We start from the raw sequence: 19,656 nt of genomic DNA, 5'->3' as shown, positions 1-19,656 counted from the left end.
AAATATCAGATAAGTAACCACATGGCTCTACTTTACTCAGTTTAAGATGCTTTTAGTGGCCATTTTACTTCATACAGTGCTTGTTATTTAAAGTAACTACTTAGTCTCCTTAAGTCATTTTTGATGTTCCAGTCATTGAGCTATGATACAAACAGCTATCCATCCATTCTGCTTCATTTTATGTATTTTTTCTGTACTGAGCAATTCATGAACACCCATTAAAACTATAGTACTGTAAAGTCCTTTTTCTTTCAGAAAGTATGATTGGATAGCTTAGGGAGTTTAAGCATAAGGTTAATGAATAGGAGATTGTAAATTTAGTTTCCATGCTTACCAGTTAATTTTTTGGATTCCATGGTGGGTTTTAAATCACCTAGTCCAAACCCATCATCTTTTCTAGGAAAGCTTTCATTTATGCAATAAATAGCTTTATTACAAACTATCTCCCAGGTAAACATCATTTTACTTTAGTTCCCGTAAGTAAGTGTTGAGGTAACGCCTTGCAAGAATCAAATTGGTGAATGTTCTGTTGGTTACAGTCACCTAATATTAATATGTGCATTAGCTAATCATGGAATAATTTTCTGATAATGTCTTGTGCCAGTAAAATACTTTTAATTCTTACAACATACGTATTATATTTGCCAATAAATGTAAGATCACAGTAGGAGTGTGTTTCTGTTTCTAAATAGCTTGCTGTTGCCAGAGTTTTAAATAACCAGTAAATAATAAATTAACATATTTGTGAATTTCAATTAAGTCCAATTATTCAACCAATTGCATTGGGAAAGAAAATTAAAATGTTAAGAATTTGACCTTTTCTCTAGTCCAGGTACAGTGTTTCTTTCTTTTGTAATGCTTTATTTAGAAGACAGTTTCCAAATTCATCCCTTAGCTGTCTTTTTGCATCATTTTTAAACATAGAACCTTGGACTGGCTATATTATGTATCTCCTCCAGTACAGAATTTTTTATGTATTTGCCTTTTGAATAAGTTATTTTCTCTCACTTCTCAAAATACTGTGAATAGTCTTAATAACACATATACCTCGCACTGTAAGTGGAAGTTTTCTGGTATTACTAGGTTAAATGCCTGTAAGCGTTGGTGCACTGGGGGCTAATGGAGACTCCTAGGGCATTGGGGACACATCCTTAAGCAAAAAAACCAGTCGGCAGTGAATGTTTTTGCATGCATTGTCAGAGCATATGACTCCTACGGGCTCTTCTAACTCTTAAGTTCTGAGAATTTAGAATTCTTATGCAGGTACTGTTTGGTTTCCATTTGAAGTATGCAAGAATAGGTATGATTGTGCTGGGTGCATGTGCAGTTAGGAAGCTGCCTTAGGTTCTTAAATGGTTACCTATTATTTCAAATAAACAACCCCAAACTTAGAAGCATAAAACAACAACAATCTTTTATTATTGTTAACTCACATGGTTCAGAGGGTTGACTAGGCTAAGCTAGGGTGCTTAGGGTCTCATGTGTTTGCCATCAGTTGTGGCTGGGGCTAGAGTCAACTTTGAAGGCTTCCTCACTCAGGTATCAGAGTGTTGACTGGGACTTTGGCAGGAGCTGTCTGCCAGAAGACCCATATATGAAGTTTTTCCATATAGTTTCCTCACAGCATGGAGGCTAGGTTCCAAGGTTCAGTGTCTCAAAACCCACAGGCCAGGTGGGAGCTGTATTTCTTTTCATGACCTAGCCTCGGAAATCATGCAGCATAACTTTCACTACATCCTGTTTGTTAGAGTCAGTAAGACCAGGCCATATTCTAGTGATTCTCCACCTTGTGATGGGAGAAGTGTCAAAGATTTTGAAGACGTGGGCTTCGCTGGTGGCGCAGTGGTTGAGAGTTAGCCTGCCGATGCAGGGGACACAAGTTCGTGCCCCGGTCCGGGAAGATCCCATATGCTGCGGAGCGGCTGGGCCCGTGAGCCATGGCCGCTGAGCCTGCGCGTCCAGAGCCTGTGCTCTGCAACGGGAGAGGCCACAACAGTGAGAGGCCTGCGTACTGCAAAAAAAAAAAAAAAAAAAAAAGATTTTGAAGACGTGTTTTGTTTTTTTTTTAAACATCTTTATTGGAGTATAATTGCTTTACAATGTCGTGTTAGTTTCTGCTGTATAACAAAGTGAATCAGCTATACATATACATATATAGCCCCATATCCCCTCCCTCCCACCCTCCCTATCCCACCCCTCTAGGTGGTCACAAAGCACCAAGCTGATCTCCCTGTGCTATGCAGCAGCTTCCCACTAGCCATCCATTTTACATTTGGTAGTGTATATATGTCAATGCTAATCTCTCACATCGTCCCATTTTACCCTTCCCCCTCCCCGTGTCCTCAATGCAGACGTGTGTTAAACCACCACATATTCTTCATTTGGACTTTATTCCTTCTTGTCATTTCTCTAAAGTGACTTTGGCTATGAAAAGAGACTGTGTCCCTTGTCTTAAGTATACTGGCAGTACCACATGAATTGTTATGGAATTTGTTTAACCTGTGGAAGCATCAGGTACTTCTTCAGGCAATGAAAAGCTAGATAGCAGATTTGAGGCAGTAGGGCAGTATCTTAATCCCAGATTATTGGCTCAGTTGTTCTTGAGAACCAGGGTAAAATGATCTGCATAGATTCTAGTAGGGAAGAGAGTTTTCACCAAAGAGAAAGTAAGGATGCATTTGAAAGCCACTTACACTTCATCTCTCAGGGCTTAGTTTCCTCATTTTAAAAGTAGAGGGGATAAACAAAGGAAATGCAAGACTTGTACATCAAAAACTATAAAATATTGTTGAAAAAAATTAAGACATACAAGAATGGAAAGATATCCTGTGTTCAATGTACTCTATATCAAAAATCTGTCTTTTTTATACAAATTGACAAACTGATCCTAAAATTTATATGGAAATGCAAGGGACCCAGAATAGCCAAAACAACATTGAGAACAAAGTTGGAGGAGTCACACTTTGCAACTTCAAAATTTACTACAATAATGAGCTTACTGTAGTTATAGTAATCTTCTACAATACTTTAAAAGTGTGGTACTGGTGTAACAACAGATATAGAGATCAATGCAGTCGAATTAATGATCTAGAAATAAACCCATCTATGGTCAGTTGATTTTGACAAAGGTACAAAGATAATTGATAGAGAAAGAGTAGTCTTTTCAACAAATGGTGCTGGGACAACTGGATAGCCATATGTAAAGGAATGAATTTGGATCCTACTTCATATCATGTACAAAAAATAACTGGAAGTGGGTCAATGACTGGTAGTAAGAGCTAAAAGTATAAGACTCTTAGAAGAAAACATAGTTGTAGATTATTGTGACCTTGGGTTAGACAAGGTCACACCTTAACTATGACACCTAAAGCACAAGTAACCAAAAAAAAAAAAATTTTTTTTTTAAATATGTTTTTGTGTGAACAAAAGTTTTCATTTATCTGGGATAAATGTCCAGTAGTTCATTTGGTGGGTAGTTGCATGTTTAGATTTTTAAAAAACTGCAAGCCTGTTTTTTAGAGTTCCTATATTGCTTTACATTCCTACCAGCAATGTATGAGTAGTGTAATTTCTCTGCATCTTTGCCAGCATTTGGTGTAATCACTATTTTTTGTTTTAGTTACTCTGATTGGTTTGTAGTGATATCTTATTGTGGTTTTAATTTGCATTTCCTAATGGATAATGATATTGGATCTTTTCATGTGCTTATATACCATCTGCATATCCTCTTCAGCAAAATGTCTCATGTCTTTTGCTCATTTTCTAGTTGGATTATTTTTTATTGTTGATTTTTGAGAGTTCTTTATATAATTCTTGATACGAGTCCTTTGTCAGTTCTTTGTTTTGCAAATATATCCTCCCAGTCTGTAGCTTGTTTTTTTGTTAGCGCAAAACTCTTATGAAATCCATTTTATAATTTTTCCCTTCATGGATTGGGCTTTTGGTGTAAAGTCTGACAACTCTTTGCCTAACCCTTGATTCTGATGATTTTCTCTGATGGTTTGTTTTGCAAAAGTTATATAGTGTTATGTCTTATACTTAAGTTCATGATCTATTTTGAGTTAACTTTGTATAAGGTGTGATGAGACTTAGGTTGAAGTTCTTTTTTTTTTTTTCCATATGAATGTCCAATTGCTTCAGCATTATTTGCATTTGTTGAAAAGGCCATCTTTCCTCCATTGAAATGCCTTTGTGCTGTGTTAAAAATAAAGTGGACATATTTGTATTGGTCTCTTTCTGGGTTCTATGTATCTATTCCTCTGCTAATACCACTGAGATGATCATGTCAATTTTCTTCTTTAGCCTACTAATATGGTGGATTATATTGATTGATTTTTGATTATCAAACTAGCCTTGCATCCCTAAAATAAACCTCACTTGGTCAGTTATGGTGATAATTCACTCCACATATTGCTAAATTCCATTTGCTAATTTTTTGAAAAAGGATTTTAATATCTGTATTCATGAGAGATACTGGTCTGTAGTTTTCTTTTTGTGTATTGTCTTTGATTGTTTTGGTATCAGCTTAATGCTAGCTTCATAAAATGAACTCTGAAGTATATTTTTCCCTCTATTTTCTGTAAGAGATTGTGTAGAATTGGTGTCAGTTTTTCTTTAAATGTTTGGTAGATTTCTTCAATGAAATCATCTATGTATGGAGATTTCTTTTTTGACCATTTGAAAATTATGAATTCAATTTCCTTAATAGTTGCAGGGCTATTCAAATTATTTCATATCGGGTCAGTAGTGATAGTTTGTGCTTTTCCAGGAATCGATTCATTCCTTCTAAGCTATGTGCATCAAATTGTTCAGAGTATTTTCTCATTATCCTTTTGATGTCTGCAGTGTCTGTAGTGATATCTCGTGTTTTATGCCTAATATTGGTCACATGTGTTTTGTCTTATTTCTTTGTTAGTCTTTCTAGAGGTTTGTCAATTTTCTTTTGCTCTTTAAAGAATCAGGTGTTTGTTTCATTCATTTTTTTCTGTTTTCTGTGTTGAATGTCATTGATTTCTGCTTTTATCTATGTTATTTCCTTCTGTTTGCTTCAGGTTTATTTTGCTCTTTTTCTAGCTTCATTACATTGGGCTTAGATAATTGATTTGAGGCTTTTCTCTTTGCTAGTATATACATTTAGTGCTGTTAATTTCCCTCTCAGCACTTTAGTTATACTACATAAATTTTGATGTTATATTTTCATTTTCATTCAGTTCAGTCTATTTTTTTATTTCACTTGAAACTTCCTCCTTGGTTCATGTGGATTATGTAGACAGGTGTGTATTGTTTTCTTTACAAGTGTTGGGAGATGTTCCTGTTGTTGTCCTATTATTGGTTCTAGTTTGATGCCATTGTGGTTAGAGAACACAGTATGATTTCAGTTCTTTTATAGTCTTGAGATTCTGTTTATGGCCAAGGTATGATCTCTTGGTATATGTTGGTGGGCACTGGAAAAAATATATATATTCTTGTTATATAGAATTTTATTAGTTGATTTGTGCTGCTATAACAAAGTACCATAGACTGGGCAGCTTAAACAACAGGAATTTGTTTATTATAGTTCTGGAGGCTAGAGTATCCAAGATCAAGTTGCCAGCCATTTCTGTTCTCTGGTGAGGACTTTCTTCTGATTTGCAGATGGTCAGCTTCTTGCCATGTCCTCTCATGGCAGAGAGAGAGAGAGAAAGCAAGCTTTCTGGCATCTCTTCTTAAAGGGGTACTAATCCCCAGACTTCCCTGGTGGTCCAGTGGTTAAGACTCCATGCTTTCACTGCAAGGGGTGCAGGTTTGATCCCTGATCAGGGAACTAAGATCCCACATGCTGTGTGGCATGGACATACTAATCCCATTATTCATTGGGGCCCCACCTTCATGACCTAATCTAAGCCAAATTACCTCCCAAAGGCCCATCTCCAAATACTTGGGCTTGGGACTTCAGTTATATGCTTTCTTTTGCTTTTTTGCATGATACTTCTTTTTAAAATCCTTTTACTTTCAACCTGCCTATATTGTTGTATTTGAAATTAGTTTCTTGTAGACAGTATATAGTTGGGTTATGTTTTTAAATCAACTCTGCCAATCTTTCTTTTAATTGCTGTATTTAGACCTTTTACATTTAATGTAATTATTGATATGTTTGAGCTTAAGGTTTACTCTCTCTCTTTTTCATTTCTCTGTTTTCTTTTTCCTACCTTCCTGTGGGTTCTTAAACATTTTTTAGAATTCCATTTTGATTTCTCTATAGTGGTTTTGAATGTATCTTTTTTATAGCTTTTTAGTGGTTGCTCTATATTATTATGTATACATATGTACTCAGTGTATTGATGTCATCATTTTACCAGTTAGAGGGATTATCAAAACCTTACCTTTGTTTGTGTCATGTTACCCTCCCCCATTTATTATAATATAATTATCTTACATATTTCCTCCATATACATTTAGAACCACAGTGTTATAACTTTTGCTGTAACTGTCAAACATAATTTATAAAACTCAAGAGGAGAAGAAAAACCTACTGTATTTATCAGTATTTTTGTTTACCATATTCTTTCTATCTATCTATCTAGCATTTCCTTTCTGTTTTGAGAACTTACTTTAGTCAAACTTTTAGGGTAGATCTGCTTGTGACAGATCTCTTATTTTTCCTTCATCTGAGAATGCCTTGCTTAAATAAATAGAATATATTTATTGGTATAAGGTTCTAGGTTGACAATTCTTTTCTTTCAATGCTTAAAAACTCTTGGGTCACATCCTTTTAGCTTTCATGGTTTCCTATAAGTAAGTCACTGTTATTTAATTGCTTTTCCCCTGTAGGTAAATTGTTTTCTCTGGCTACTTTCAAGATTTTTCTTTGTCTTTAGTTTTCAGAAGTTATGATGTGTTCTAGAATGGATATTTTTATTTTATTCTGTTTGAGTCTCACTCAGCTTTTTGTCTCTTGCTAATTGGGAAAATTTCTGCCATTGTTTCAAGTGCTTTTTTTTTTTTTTTTTTTTAACTCTGTCCTTTCTCTCCTCTCCTTCAGGAAGTCCAATGACATGAATGTTAAATCTTTGTTAAAGTCCCACAGGTCCCTGAGGTTCTCTTTGTTTGTTTCTTTTAAGTCTAGTTTCTCTCTTTTGTTCAGATTTGATTATTTCTATTGTTTTATCTTCCAGTTTAGCTATTCTTTCTTCTGTCTCCTTCATCCTGTTCACTGAGCTTTTGATTATTGTATTTTTCAGTTTAAAAAATTTGCTGTGACTTTCTGTTTCTTAGCTGAGACTTTCTCTTTTCATTTGTTTCAGTCATATTCACAATTGCTCACTGAAGCCTTTTTGTCATGGCTGCTTTAAAATCTTAGATAATTCTCACATCTCTTTTGTCTCAGTGTTTCTATCTATCGATTGCCCTTTTTTATTCAGTTTGAGATAGTCCTGTTTCTAGATATGATGAGTGGTTTTTTAAATTATTATTATTGAGACATGGATTTTGGGGGTATTATAAGACCCTGGGGACTTTACTTTTTTATTTTAGCTGTATTTTTTGCCACCACTCTGGCAGGGGAAGCGGGTAGGCACATCACCCCATTACTGCCAGGTGAGAATGTAAGGTCAGGTTTTTTTTTGTTGACACCCAAGATGGAGACTCTTCATTACTGCTGGGTCTGGGTTGTTATGTCTAGCTCCCCAGTAGGCTTCCATTAATACCTCCCTGGCTGGGAACGATGGAAGTACCTCATTACTGATTTCCAGTTGACCTCCACTTACATGACAGGGAAAGGGTGTGGCCGCTTTACAGCTGGGCATTAGTGAAAGTTTTAATTCTCCACTGGACATCCTCTGGCACCATCCCAAGAGGAAGGGGAGATTCACCTAATTACTGATGGGTGGGAATGAAAGTTTAGGCACCCTATGTGATCTCCACTGACACTGAGGTGTGAGAGGGGAGACTTTTGTCATCCATCAGGAATGAAAGTCTTGACTTCCTCCTTGGATTTTTCTGACACCACCACAACTGAGGTGGTTGGATGTTGGATGCAGTTCCTCATTATAGACTCAGGAGCGTAGAAGTCTAAATTTCCCACTCAGCATTTACAGGGGTGGGTGGGAGTAGGGTCACAGTTTTTTTGAGTGGTTATTGTCTAAAAGTTTTCTATTTTGCTAGGCTGCCCTTTTCCTGGTCCATTGGCTTTTGTTGGGGATTTTTTGTATGCACCTACCTACATTTCCTAGTTGTTGGTTTCTTCAGCTCTAAGTCTGGTATATATGAGGCAAAAAGGGTACTCAGGAGACTCACCATAGTGCTGTTCTTAGAATCCTGAGGTTCCTAGGCAGTCTGCCTTCTTTCCATTTTTCTGAGCCTTTTTATCTTTGTTTATGCAATGTCCAGGGTTTTTCATGGTACTTAGATGAATAAGGAAAATTATGTCAACTTCACCTTCCGTTCATGTATTTCATTTAATTTTTTCAGTCTTTTGTTCCTTTTTATTGACAAGTAGTATCCCATTGTACAGATAAATCACAGTTTGGTTTATCCATTTTCTGTTGATAGGAATTTGGGTTGTTGACAGTTTGGGGCTATTAAAAATAAACCTGTCCTGACTATTTGGATCCAGATCTTTTTGTTAACATATATTTTTATATCTCTTGGAAAATACCTAAGTAGAATTCCTGAGTTATATAATAAGTGGTTTAACTTTTTAAGAAACTGCCAAACTGTTTTTTGAAAGGAATTTACCATTTTTCATTCCTACCAATAATGTATGGTAGGAATTTCAATTGCTCTACATCTTTGTCTACACTTGGTATTGTTAGTATTTTTATTTTTAATCATTCTTATGAGTATGTGGTCATTTTAATTTGTATTTTCCTGTTGACTAATTTTATTGAGCATCTTTTCATGTGGCATTTATGTATCTTCATGTATCTTCATATATCTTCATTTTGAAGTGTCTGTTCAAGTCCTTTTCTCACTTTGAAAATGGGTTGTTTGTATTCTTACTGAGTTTTAAGAGTTCTTTATGTATTCTGGATACAAGTCTTTTGTAAGATATGTGTTTTACAAATATTTTCTTCTAGAGCGTAACTTGCCTTTTCATTTTATTAATGGTATCTTTTGAATATCAGAGATATGAATTCTGATGAAATCTAATTTATCAGAATTTTTTATGGTTAGTGTTTTATGTGTCTAAGAAATTTTTGCCACTTCAAAATTGAGAAGATTTTTTCCTAGGTTTTGTTCTGAAAGATTTATAGTTTTAGCTTTTACATTTAAGTCATGATCTATTTCAAATTAGCTTTACTGTACAGTGTGAGGCAAAGATTGAGGTTCATTTTTTTTTCCATATGGATATTTCATTATTCCAACACCATTAAAGACTATTCTTTCCCCATTGAATTACCTGGCTCTTTGATCATATACATATGGGTTTATTTCTAGACTATTTTATTGATTTATATGTCTGCCCTGACCCATACTATACTGTACTGATAATTGTTGCTTTATGGTAAGTCATGAAATCAAGTAGTCCTTCAGCTTTTTTTTTTTTTTAAGGAATAAATAGCTTTATTTAAAACCAAGAAGAACTGCTCTACGCTACCACAGATTCTTCTCATCTTTTCAGAAATTTCTTCTTTTGCCTTCATAGTCATGGAGCTCTTCTGCCTCCGAAGTAGTCCTTCAATTTTGCTCTCCTTTAAAAAAACTTTGTTACTAACCCAGGACTTTACATTTTCACATACATTTTAGAATTAGCTAGTCAATTTCTACAAAAATGCCTGTTGATATTTTGATTGGGATTGCATTGAATCTATAGATCATTTTGGAGAGAACTGACATCTTAATGATCTTCAGTTTTCCAATCTGTGAACATGGGATAGCTCTTTATTTATTTAGGTCTTCCTTAATTTTTTCAGAAATGTTTTTCAGTGTTCAGGTCTTGCATATATTTTGTTAAGTTTATGATAAAATATTTCATGTGATAGTAAGTGGTATTTATTTTTAACTTTAAATTTCCAGATGTCCATGGCTAGTTTGTAGAAATAAAATTGATTTTGATAGTGATCTTGTCTCCTGGGGCCTTGCCAGATGTCCTTAATAGCTCCAGTAGCACATTTTTGTAGATTCTTTAGGATTTTCTATATCTGTGATCATATTGGCTATGAGTAAAATCTTATAGTATGAGTCACTCACCTTTGTGCTTTCACTTTTGTAATAAAAACAAAAAAATCTGTTCCTTTTCTTAGCTCATCTTTGAGGTCCTGGATTTCACTTTATTCCTATAAACTGCATTGCTTTATCAATTCCAAGGTATTTTAAAACTTAAAGTAGGCATCTGAGAGTTAATGTGTCAAAAGTTTCTCAGGTATGCAAATTAGGACATTGAATTATAAGTTTTTGTTTTCTTCTCTTTATCTTCCACCTGATCACTATCTCCATACATTAATTATCCTTTTTTAAAATTGAAGTATAGTTGATGTACAACATTATATAAGTTGCAGGTGTACAACATAGTGATTCACAATTTTTAAAGGTTCTGTTTCATTTAAAGTTATAAAATAATGGGTATATTCCTTCCCATTCATGTATTTTAAAATGTTTCCCACCTATTTACTATCCTATAGTAAAATTAATGCTTACTTGTTTAACATTTCATGTAAAACAACCCATAGAAAATATAGATTGTGATGACATAAATAGCTTAGAACAGTGGTTCTCAAATTTAAAGTCCATTCGAGCACGTGGAAGGCTTGTTAACACCCCAGTCCCAGAGAGCAGTGAGAACTGGCAAGTTTCCAGGTAATGCTGCTGCTCTGGGAACCACACTTTGATAATCACTGCTTTAGAGAAATGATGACAGGTCATTAATTTTAAATGATTAATGGAATATGCAGTTTCTTTGAGAAAAAACAAAAAAATTGCAATAACTAAAATAAACTAGATATTAGATCTAAAATATTTAAAGGTTGATATTTATCAGATGACAGTGTCATATATTTTTAATGAAATTTGGGTCTTCCCATTTTCCAGCACTATTGTATGAGGCATTTGAGAGGCCAAAGGGGTACACATTTTATTTCAAAGAGAAGAATATAGCAAAAAATGAGAAGTATGATCATTTGCTCTGTGAGCATAAAATAATGCCTATTTTATTGGACCCTAAGCAAAGAGTATTTGAATGGGTATATTAAACTACACTCTGTGGTAAGTGTATGGCATGCAAAATCTTTTCTAGGGCTCCGAATTGACATCAGAAAAGCTCTGTTAGTTGATAAGAGCTAATGATGCCCACCCTGGTGTTGCTGTGCACATGTCATCATAGTACACCTTCCTCTAAACTTAATCTTTTTTTTTTTTTCCTTGAGTTAGTGAATATAAATGATACTGGAGTTAAGACTACTCCCATCAATAGTATGACCATTTGTCTAGATCAAAGTGAACTTAGAAATATTTTTCCCTGAAGGTCACTAACTATAAGAAAGGAAAACTAAAATAGTGAAATGTCAGACTAAAGTTTCTTAGACATCATTCTTCTTAGGGAAGATGTTATATAAGTGTTAATAAAGAAACTTGCCTATGAATATTCACCAGATAATGGTTCTTATTTTGTAGCCAGATGCATCAGAGTTATAAAGTATTTCCTTTTCTCTTGCAGCTCTGTTGGCTTAGCAAAAGCAGCTCTAGAAGCAATTAATGGATTCAACCTCTTTGGCAACCAGGTAAAAAAACAGCAATAGCAACAACAGACTTTGATTATTTTTTTGAATTGCATGTTTAATTAATTTGGCCATTTATTAACCAAGTCATTCATTATGATCAGAGAATGTCTGTAATTTATGTAGCAGCCCATGGTTGAACAACCTTTCCTTTGAATATGGTTTGCTGCTTAAATTTTAGGTTTCTAACTAAAAAAAGATTGCTTAATTTAAGAAACCCTCTTCATTAAGAATTCTCATTTTCTTTCTTCAGTAACTTTTCCCTCTAGTCTTTTTCTTTTTTTTTTTTTTAGATTCCATATATATGTGCTAACGTATGGTATTTGTTTTTCTCCTTCTGACTTACGTCACTCTGGTGTCACATGATACCTCATTGTAGTTTTGATTTACATTTCTCTAATGACTACTGATGCTGAGCATTCTTTCATGTGTTTGTTGGCAACTTGTATATCTTCTTTGGAGAAATGTCGATTTAGGTCTTCTGCCCATTTTTGGATTGAGTTGTTTGTTTTTTTGATATTAAGCTGCATGAGCTGCTTGTAAATTTTGTAGATTAATCCTTTGTCAGTTGCTTCATTTGCAAATATTTTCTCCCATGTCTTTTCGTCTTGTTTATGGTTTCCTTTGCTGTGCAAAAGCTTTTAAGTTTCATTAGGTCCCATTTGTTTATTTTTTTTTTTATGTGCATTTCTCTAGGAGGTGGGTCAAAAAGGGTCTTGCTGTGATTTATGTCATAGAGTGTTCTGCCTATGTTTTCCTCTAAGTTTTATAGTGCCTGGCCTTACATTTAGGTCTTTAATCCATTTTGAGCTTATTTTTGTGTATGGTGTTAGGGAGTGATCTAATCTCATACTTTTACATATAGCTGTCCAGTTTTCCCAGCACCACTTATTGAAGAGGCTGTCTTTTCTCCCTTGTATATTCTTGCCTCCTTTATCAAAGATAAGGTGACCATATGTGCATGGGTTTATCTCTGGGCTTTCTGTCCTGTTCCATTGATCTATATTTCCGTTTTTGTGCCAGTACCATGCTGTCTTGATTACTGTAGCTTTGTAGTATAGTGTGAAGTCAGGGAGCCTGATTCCTCCAGCTCCATTTTTCTTTCTCAAGATTGCTTTGACTATTTGGGGTCTTTTGTGTTTCCATACAAATTGTGAAATTTTTTGTTCTAGTTCTGTGAAAAATGCCAGTGGTAGCTTGATAGGGATTGCATTGAATCTGTAGATTGCTTTGGGTAGTAGAGTCATTTTCACAATGTTGATTCTTCCAATGCAAGAACATGGTATATCTCTCCATCTGTTTTTTATCATCTTTAATTTCTTTCATCAGTGTCTTATAGTTTTCTGCATACAGGTCTTTTGTCTCTTTAGGTAGGTTTATTCCTAGGTATTTTATTCTTTTTGTTGCAGTGGTAAATGGGAGTGTTTCCTTAATTTCACTTTTAGATTTTTCATTATTAGTGTATAGGAATGCCAGAGATTTCTGTGCATTAATTTTGTATCCTGCTACTTTACCAAACTCATTGATTAGCTCTAGTAATTTTCTGGTAGCATCTTTAGGATTCTGTATGTATAGTATCATGTCATCTGCAAAGAGTGACAGCTTTACTTCTTGTTTTCCAATTTGGATTCCTTTTATTTCTTTTTCTTCTCTGATTGCTGTGGCTAAAACTTCCAAAACTATGTTGAATAAGAGTGGTGAGAGTGGGCAACCTTGTCTTGTTCCTGATCTTAGTGGAGATGGTTTCAGTTTTTCACCATTGAGAGCGATGTTGGCTGTGTGTTTGTCATATATAGCTTTTATTATGTCGAGGTAAGTTCTCTCTATGCCTACTTTCTGGAGGGTTTTTCTCGTAAATAGGTGTTGAATTTTGTCAAAAGCTTTTTCTGCATCTATTGAGCTGATAATATGGTTTTTATCCTTCTGTTTGTTAATATCGTGTATCACATTGATTGATTTGCATATATTGAAGAATCCTTGCATTCCTGGAATAAAACCCACTTGATCATGGTGTATGATCCTTTTAATGTGCTGTTGGATTCTGATGCTAATATTTTGTTGAGGATTTTTGCATCTGTGTTCATCAGTGATATTGGCCTGTAGTTTTCTTTCTTTGTGACATCTTTGTCTGGTTTTGGTATCAGGGTGATGGTGGCCTCGTAGAATGAGTTTGGGAGTGTTCCTTCCTCTGCTATTTTTTGGAAGAGTTTGAGAAGCATTTCCTCTAGTCTTTTGTTCAGCTTTCACATTTTAAAATACTCCTGGCATTATATACCATATATTTTCCATGTCAGTTCCCTCGTTGGTTTCAATTTAATGTATATCGATGTATATGTCATGCAAAGGGGAACTTGCTTAACATGTGAAGCCAAAGAATTGGAAATCGTGATCCTAGCTTAACCCTCAACTGGTTGTAATCATATGTCTAAATCTCATTTTCTTTGGGATAAAAGGGAAACCCTTAGGGTTGCCTTAAATTTTTAAAAGATCTTTGACCAATTTCTGCCCCTAATCAGGTGACCATGGATTGAGTTGTCAGTGGAAGGAATAATATGCAGCAATACAGGTTACCTCTCTGGATCAAGAAGTAAACTAATTTTCTTAGCAATTTTTGTAAAGATTCCAAAGATGAGGCGGCAAAGGAGGTGTTCAACTAATACTATAATTAACCTTAAGCTATTAAAATGCTAATTAAGTCAGTGAAGATACATTTTAGGAACTTATGCAGACATGTAAAATATGATATGGATTTTGTTATGGCAATTATAATATTGATACTATGTACCTCAAGTCTTGCATTTAGGAAAGTTTCATGTTGGAGCATGGTGACACAACTGCCTCTCTTCCTCTCCCTACATACGTAAACTCTCTTCTCACTTCAACTTCCTCTGGAGGAAGGATTCTGGTTAAATCCAGGAAATGAAGGATTAAGAACGACCACAGACGTGAAAGGATTGGGAAGAGGGGAGCAGCACCTCATTCTGGGTGCCCAAGAGGAGACTCTAAATCACCCACTTACCACACTCTTTTTCTCTCAAGACCTCTGGCTGGAGAAATTGAGGAATCAGATCTCATGGGGGTTTGGGGGTATATGAACTTGTTGAAAATCATGAGAATTAATATGTTTCTCCTGGAGATTCTTGGTGTCTCTGGCTCTGATCCCTTGGCTTGTACCAACATTTCTGTCTCTCTGAAGAGTCAACATACTCATGGAAATCCTACATGTATCCTTCAATACTTTTCATTTCCTTTTCCCCCCTGCCTCACTCTCAATACATTCATTTAAATATGTGTGTATGTATGAATATGTGTGTGTATGAGTATATAAATATTTACAGAATATATGTATATATATATTAGATAAGGAAGGAAGAAAGGAGTGTGTGAGTGGGAGTGTAATCTGCCATAAAAGAATGCCATTGTATTCAGTGTCACGAGGTAGAATCACTGCATACTCTGTACTCCTACCAGTGAATTTGTGACTTTGGCTAGGTATTTACCTAAGTCTCAGCTTCCTCATTTAAACAAATAGAGATATTGACACTAGGACCTAACTCAGAAGGTAGTCATGCAAATAAAAAACTTAGCATAGTGCTTGGCAAAGATTAAACCCTCAATAAGTGATACCTCATGTTATTACTAGTGAAGTGCTGGTAATACTAAGGAAGGGTAATAAAGCCATTGGACTCCAAAACTTCTCAGGGGTATATCAAGGAGACTTAGAAGAGTCACAGACTAAACTAGTAGTGTTACAACAGCAGTGTGGCAAGATGCAGGTCTTGCTCTTCTGCCTTACATGGTAACCAAGTAGTGAGATGAATGGAATTGCATGTCTAGGTCAGCTATTATAAAGTAGTGGTCAGCTCTTTTTTTTTGCAATCATGCCATCTCCTTTGATGTACCTGAGTCTTAGTGTATACTGTTTACATATCTAGTATGCATCCTCTCTACCTACATATATACCCACAAACATTAATGGTACCTTTCTTAACTACCTATATTTCAGGGCTCTGCCTTCAGCCTACTTTTCCCAGGAAGCTTCTGTAGATTTGTTAGCCATAATTCTAAAAGTACTGAATTGCTTTACTATGCATTCTGATTCTGAGTTGTAAATATACTGCTGGTATTGTTCCCCAGCCATAAATTCTCAATCTTGGCTGCACGTTAGATTTGAGGAATTTAAAAAGCAGTACTGATGCCTGGGCTCTACCCCTAGAGATTCTGACTTAATTGTCTAGAGGGAGGCTGTGGTGTTGAGATTTTTCTAAACTGCCTGGGAATTCTAATGTGCAGCCAAGGATGAGAACAACTGCTCTCAGCAGAGTTAACATTTGACCTTGTTTAGTTCATGTCTGTTTCCAGCAGAGCTGTGCACCAAATGTTTGCTGACTTGACTGTTTCTTGATTATTTCAGGTAGAAATATAGACAAATAAGGTCTTATTCCTTTAGCCACACAGATGTCACATTTGCAAGTAGGGCCTCTCCATCTTCCAATTTTTTTGGTAATATCAGAGTATCCTAGTTTTACAAATTCCCTTTTATCTTTGTTTCTGATGTGGAGAATTACAGAAACCTGACTTTGAAAATGTTAAAATTCCCACCTCTACAGCAGTTCACTTAAAAATGTACTTGCTAAACAATAGCACATTTAAAAGTGCATGTGATGTTTTTAGTGTTTAATCATTTTATAATATCACTCCCTGTACTTAAAAGATCTGTGGTCTAATTAAAAGTCAGTGGCCAGGGACTTCCCTGGTGGCACAGTGGTTAAGAATCCGCCTGCCAATGCAGGGGACACGGGTTCGAGCCCAGGTCCGGGAAGATCCCACATGCCGCGGAGCAACTAAGCCCAAACGCCACAACTGCTGAGCCTGTGCTTTAGAGCTCGCGAGCCACAACTACTGAAGCCAGCACACTAGGGCCTGTGCTCCACAACAAGAGAAGCCACCACAATGAGAAGCCCGTGCACCGCAACAAACAGTAGCCCCCACTCACTGCAACTAGAGAAAGCCTGAGCGCAGCAACGAAGACCCAATGCAGCCAAAAAAAAAAAAAAGAAAGAAAGAAAAAGTCAGTGGTGGGAAAAAGAACTGAGATAAAGAAAGGTTTTTTTTTCAAGTGAAGACCTAAAGAAGCATACTCAAGACTTGAGGGATTTCAGGTCTAATGAGTATTCTCAATTATTTCTGAAGACTATTGATACAGTGTTTTGGAAGACCTGATCATGTATCTTTAACTTAATTAATTTAGAGCTTCAAAAAAAAGTACATCCGGGGTTGGTGGCAACTCAGAGAGTCATAGATCTTTAGGGCTGGAAGGGCCCTTCTCTCAAAATGAATAGAGTTGAGGTGGATTCTCACAGGTCACATAACAGAGAGGCAGAACCAGAAATTAAACCAAAGCCACTTGGTAATGAATCTGGAATATAAGATATTAGTACAGGAAATCTTGGATCTTAAATGCTTTCTACCTTTAGTGGTAAAAGCTATGTATTATCTTTGAAAACTCTTAAGCCATTTTCTTCTTTTTTAAATTAAATTTAATTTAGTTTAATTTTTTATTGAGATGTCATTGACATATAACATTATATTAGTTTCACTAATATAATGCCCACTCTTGCCACTTTTATTCAACATAGTATTAGCCAGTCTTAGCCAGATAGGAAGTCTTAGCCAGATAAATTAGGTAAGAAAAAGAAACAAAAGGCATCCAAAATTAGAAAGGAAGAAGTAAAATTGTCATGATTTGCATATGGCATGAATATGCATATTATATATAGAAAACCCTAAACATCAGAAAACTGTTAAAGAGCTAATAAGCAAATTCAGTAAAGTTGCAGGATACAAATCAATACACAAAAATCTGTTGCATTTCTATACACTAATAATGAGCTATCAAAGAGAAATTAAGAATACAATCCCATTTACAATTGCATCAAAAAGAACAAGATACCTAGGAATAAATTTAATCAAAGAGGTGAAAGACCTGCACACTAAAAACTAAAAGAAATTGATGAGAGAAATTGAAGACACAAATAAATGGAAAAATGTTTCATGCTCATGAGTTGGAAGAATTAATGTTGTTGAAATGTCCATAATACTGAAAAAAATATACAGATTCATTGCTGCATTATTTATAATAGCCATAATATGGAAACAACCTAAGTATCCATTAATGGAGGAATGGATAAAGAAATTGTGGTGTGTGCATACATACAATGGAATATTATTCAGTCATAAAAAGGAGTGACATTTGTGACAACATAGATGGACCTTAAGGGCATTATGCTAGGTGCTAAGTGAAATATGCTAAGTGAAATAAGACAGAGAAAGACAAATACTGTATGATCTCTCTTATATGTGGAATCTTTAAAAAAAATCAAAACTTCAGATACAGGGAACAGATTGGTGGTTGCCTGAGGCGGGATGTGGGAGGTAGCGGAAATGGGTGAATTGATCTGTTTTGTTTTAAAAAAGAAACATTGTATATAATTCTTTTCAGTGAATATCACAAGTTAAAAATTTGTCTTAGTTTGAGTGATCCATGCGTATTAAAGTTAAAATTTATAGGCATGTTTTTGTTATTTTTACTTAAAAGAAACAACATTGTATTAGTTTTAGGTATACAACATAATGATTTGATATTTGTATATATTATGAAGAGATCACCACAGTAAGTCTAGTTAACAACTACTACCACACATAGTTACAACTTTTTTTCTTAAGACCTACTCTCTTAACAACTTTTCAAAGGTATGCTATACATTACATCCCTGGGACTTACTGGAAGTTTGTACCTTTTGACCACACCATTTTCTTCTTAATTATTGATCTTTCTGAAAGAGGTTTCCACTTGTTGAACTTTTGCCCTTTTTGTGCTTTGGTGTATAAGACAAAAGTTAATTTTTATTTTTATGGGAAATTGTTGTGTGGAATAAGCCTTTAGCTTTGGTTATTATGTGTTCCTGTACTTTCTTTCCTATTTTTTTAAATTGTTAGACTTGCCTTATTATTAAAGAAAAAGGACTCATCATTTAAATCTTCACTCCGAAACTATTTTCAAAACATATTTTTGTTTGGGAGAAAATATCTAAGAAGAAAATTTGATCAAGTGGCTTAATTTTTTAAATAAATTTATAATAAAGGCTAATTTGGAGCACTTAGAAACATACTCATATAATCCTTAATATGAGAATCACTTATTTCATAATGGTTTCAAATATTTTCTCTGTGTGTGTGTATATATATATATATCTGTGTGTGTGTGTGTGTCTGTATGTGTGTGTATGACAATACTCAACAATATATGTAGTGATTTATAAATATATATAGTGATATAAAAATATTTGATAATACTTAAATAAATCATAATTTATAGTTAGCACATGTCACAGACATCAGCAACAGTTTTGTGATTCCTGGGTCTGAGTCTCAGCTCTATTCTTCTAAAACCCTGAGAATTAACACTCAGGTTCATCTCTCTCTGTAGTTTGAAACCCCTTTAACAATATGTGAGTAGGAATTCCTCTAGTGAGGGCTACTGGAAGCTGCTGTTGGGTCAGTAAGTAAAAGTTGGCTATTTACAGGCCACCGCCACTACAGCCGTGGTGTAGAGGGGTAATTCCCACCAGCAAGTATCGTTTCTGCAGAATATGTCTCTAGGCTTGCTCACAGAGCTATAGGACAGCCTAATGCTGGACCAGGTAAGAAAGTGTCCTGATCATGGTGCTGTTTTTTTGTTTCCAGAAGAACAGAAAAGGTCATGTATAGTATTGACACAATAGATATACTGATCCGTTTCATCTTGTTTTATTCTTTGATGCTAGATGAGGGTAGTAAGCCCATTAGCTCAGGTTCAGAGAAAAGTCTAAAGAGGAAAAGAAAGGCCTGGGCAATCCTTCAAATCATTTCACTTTGAATTGAGACTAAAGAGATCGTCTTACGGTCATGTTACCTACCAGGG

The 19,656-nt window shown here is 35.1% G+C and overlaps 1 protein-coding gene across 6 annotated transcripts in view; it reads left to right on the top strand.

The window, feature by feature from the left end:
• The window catches only part of PHKB (phosphorylase kinase regulatory subunit beta), a 216,641-nt gene that overhangs the window by 76,114 nt on the left and 120,871 nt on the right, over nucleotides 1-19,656 (top strand). For all 6 annotated transcript variants that reach the window (XM_004264871.3, XM_033418877.2, XM_004264872.4 and 3 more), the window contains one exon: nucleotides 11,633-11,696. In XM_004264871.3, coding sequence (XP_004264919.1) covers nucleotides 11,633-11,696 — 64 coding nt within the window. The remainder of the gene's footprint in view (nucleotides 1-11,632; nucleotides 11,697-19,656) is intronic.

Source organism: Orcinus orca, chromosome 20, assembly GCF_937001465.1.
Source record: "Orcinus orca chromosome 20, mOrcOrc1.1, whole genome shotgun sequence".
NCBI lineage: Eukaryota > Metazoa > Chordata > Mammalia > Artiodactyla > Delphinidae > Orcinus > Orcinus orca.
The sequence above is the reverse complement of the archived record's forward strand: the minus strand, read 5'-3'. Positions and strand labels throughout refer to the sequence as shown.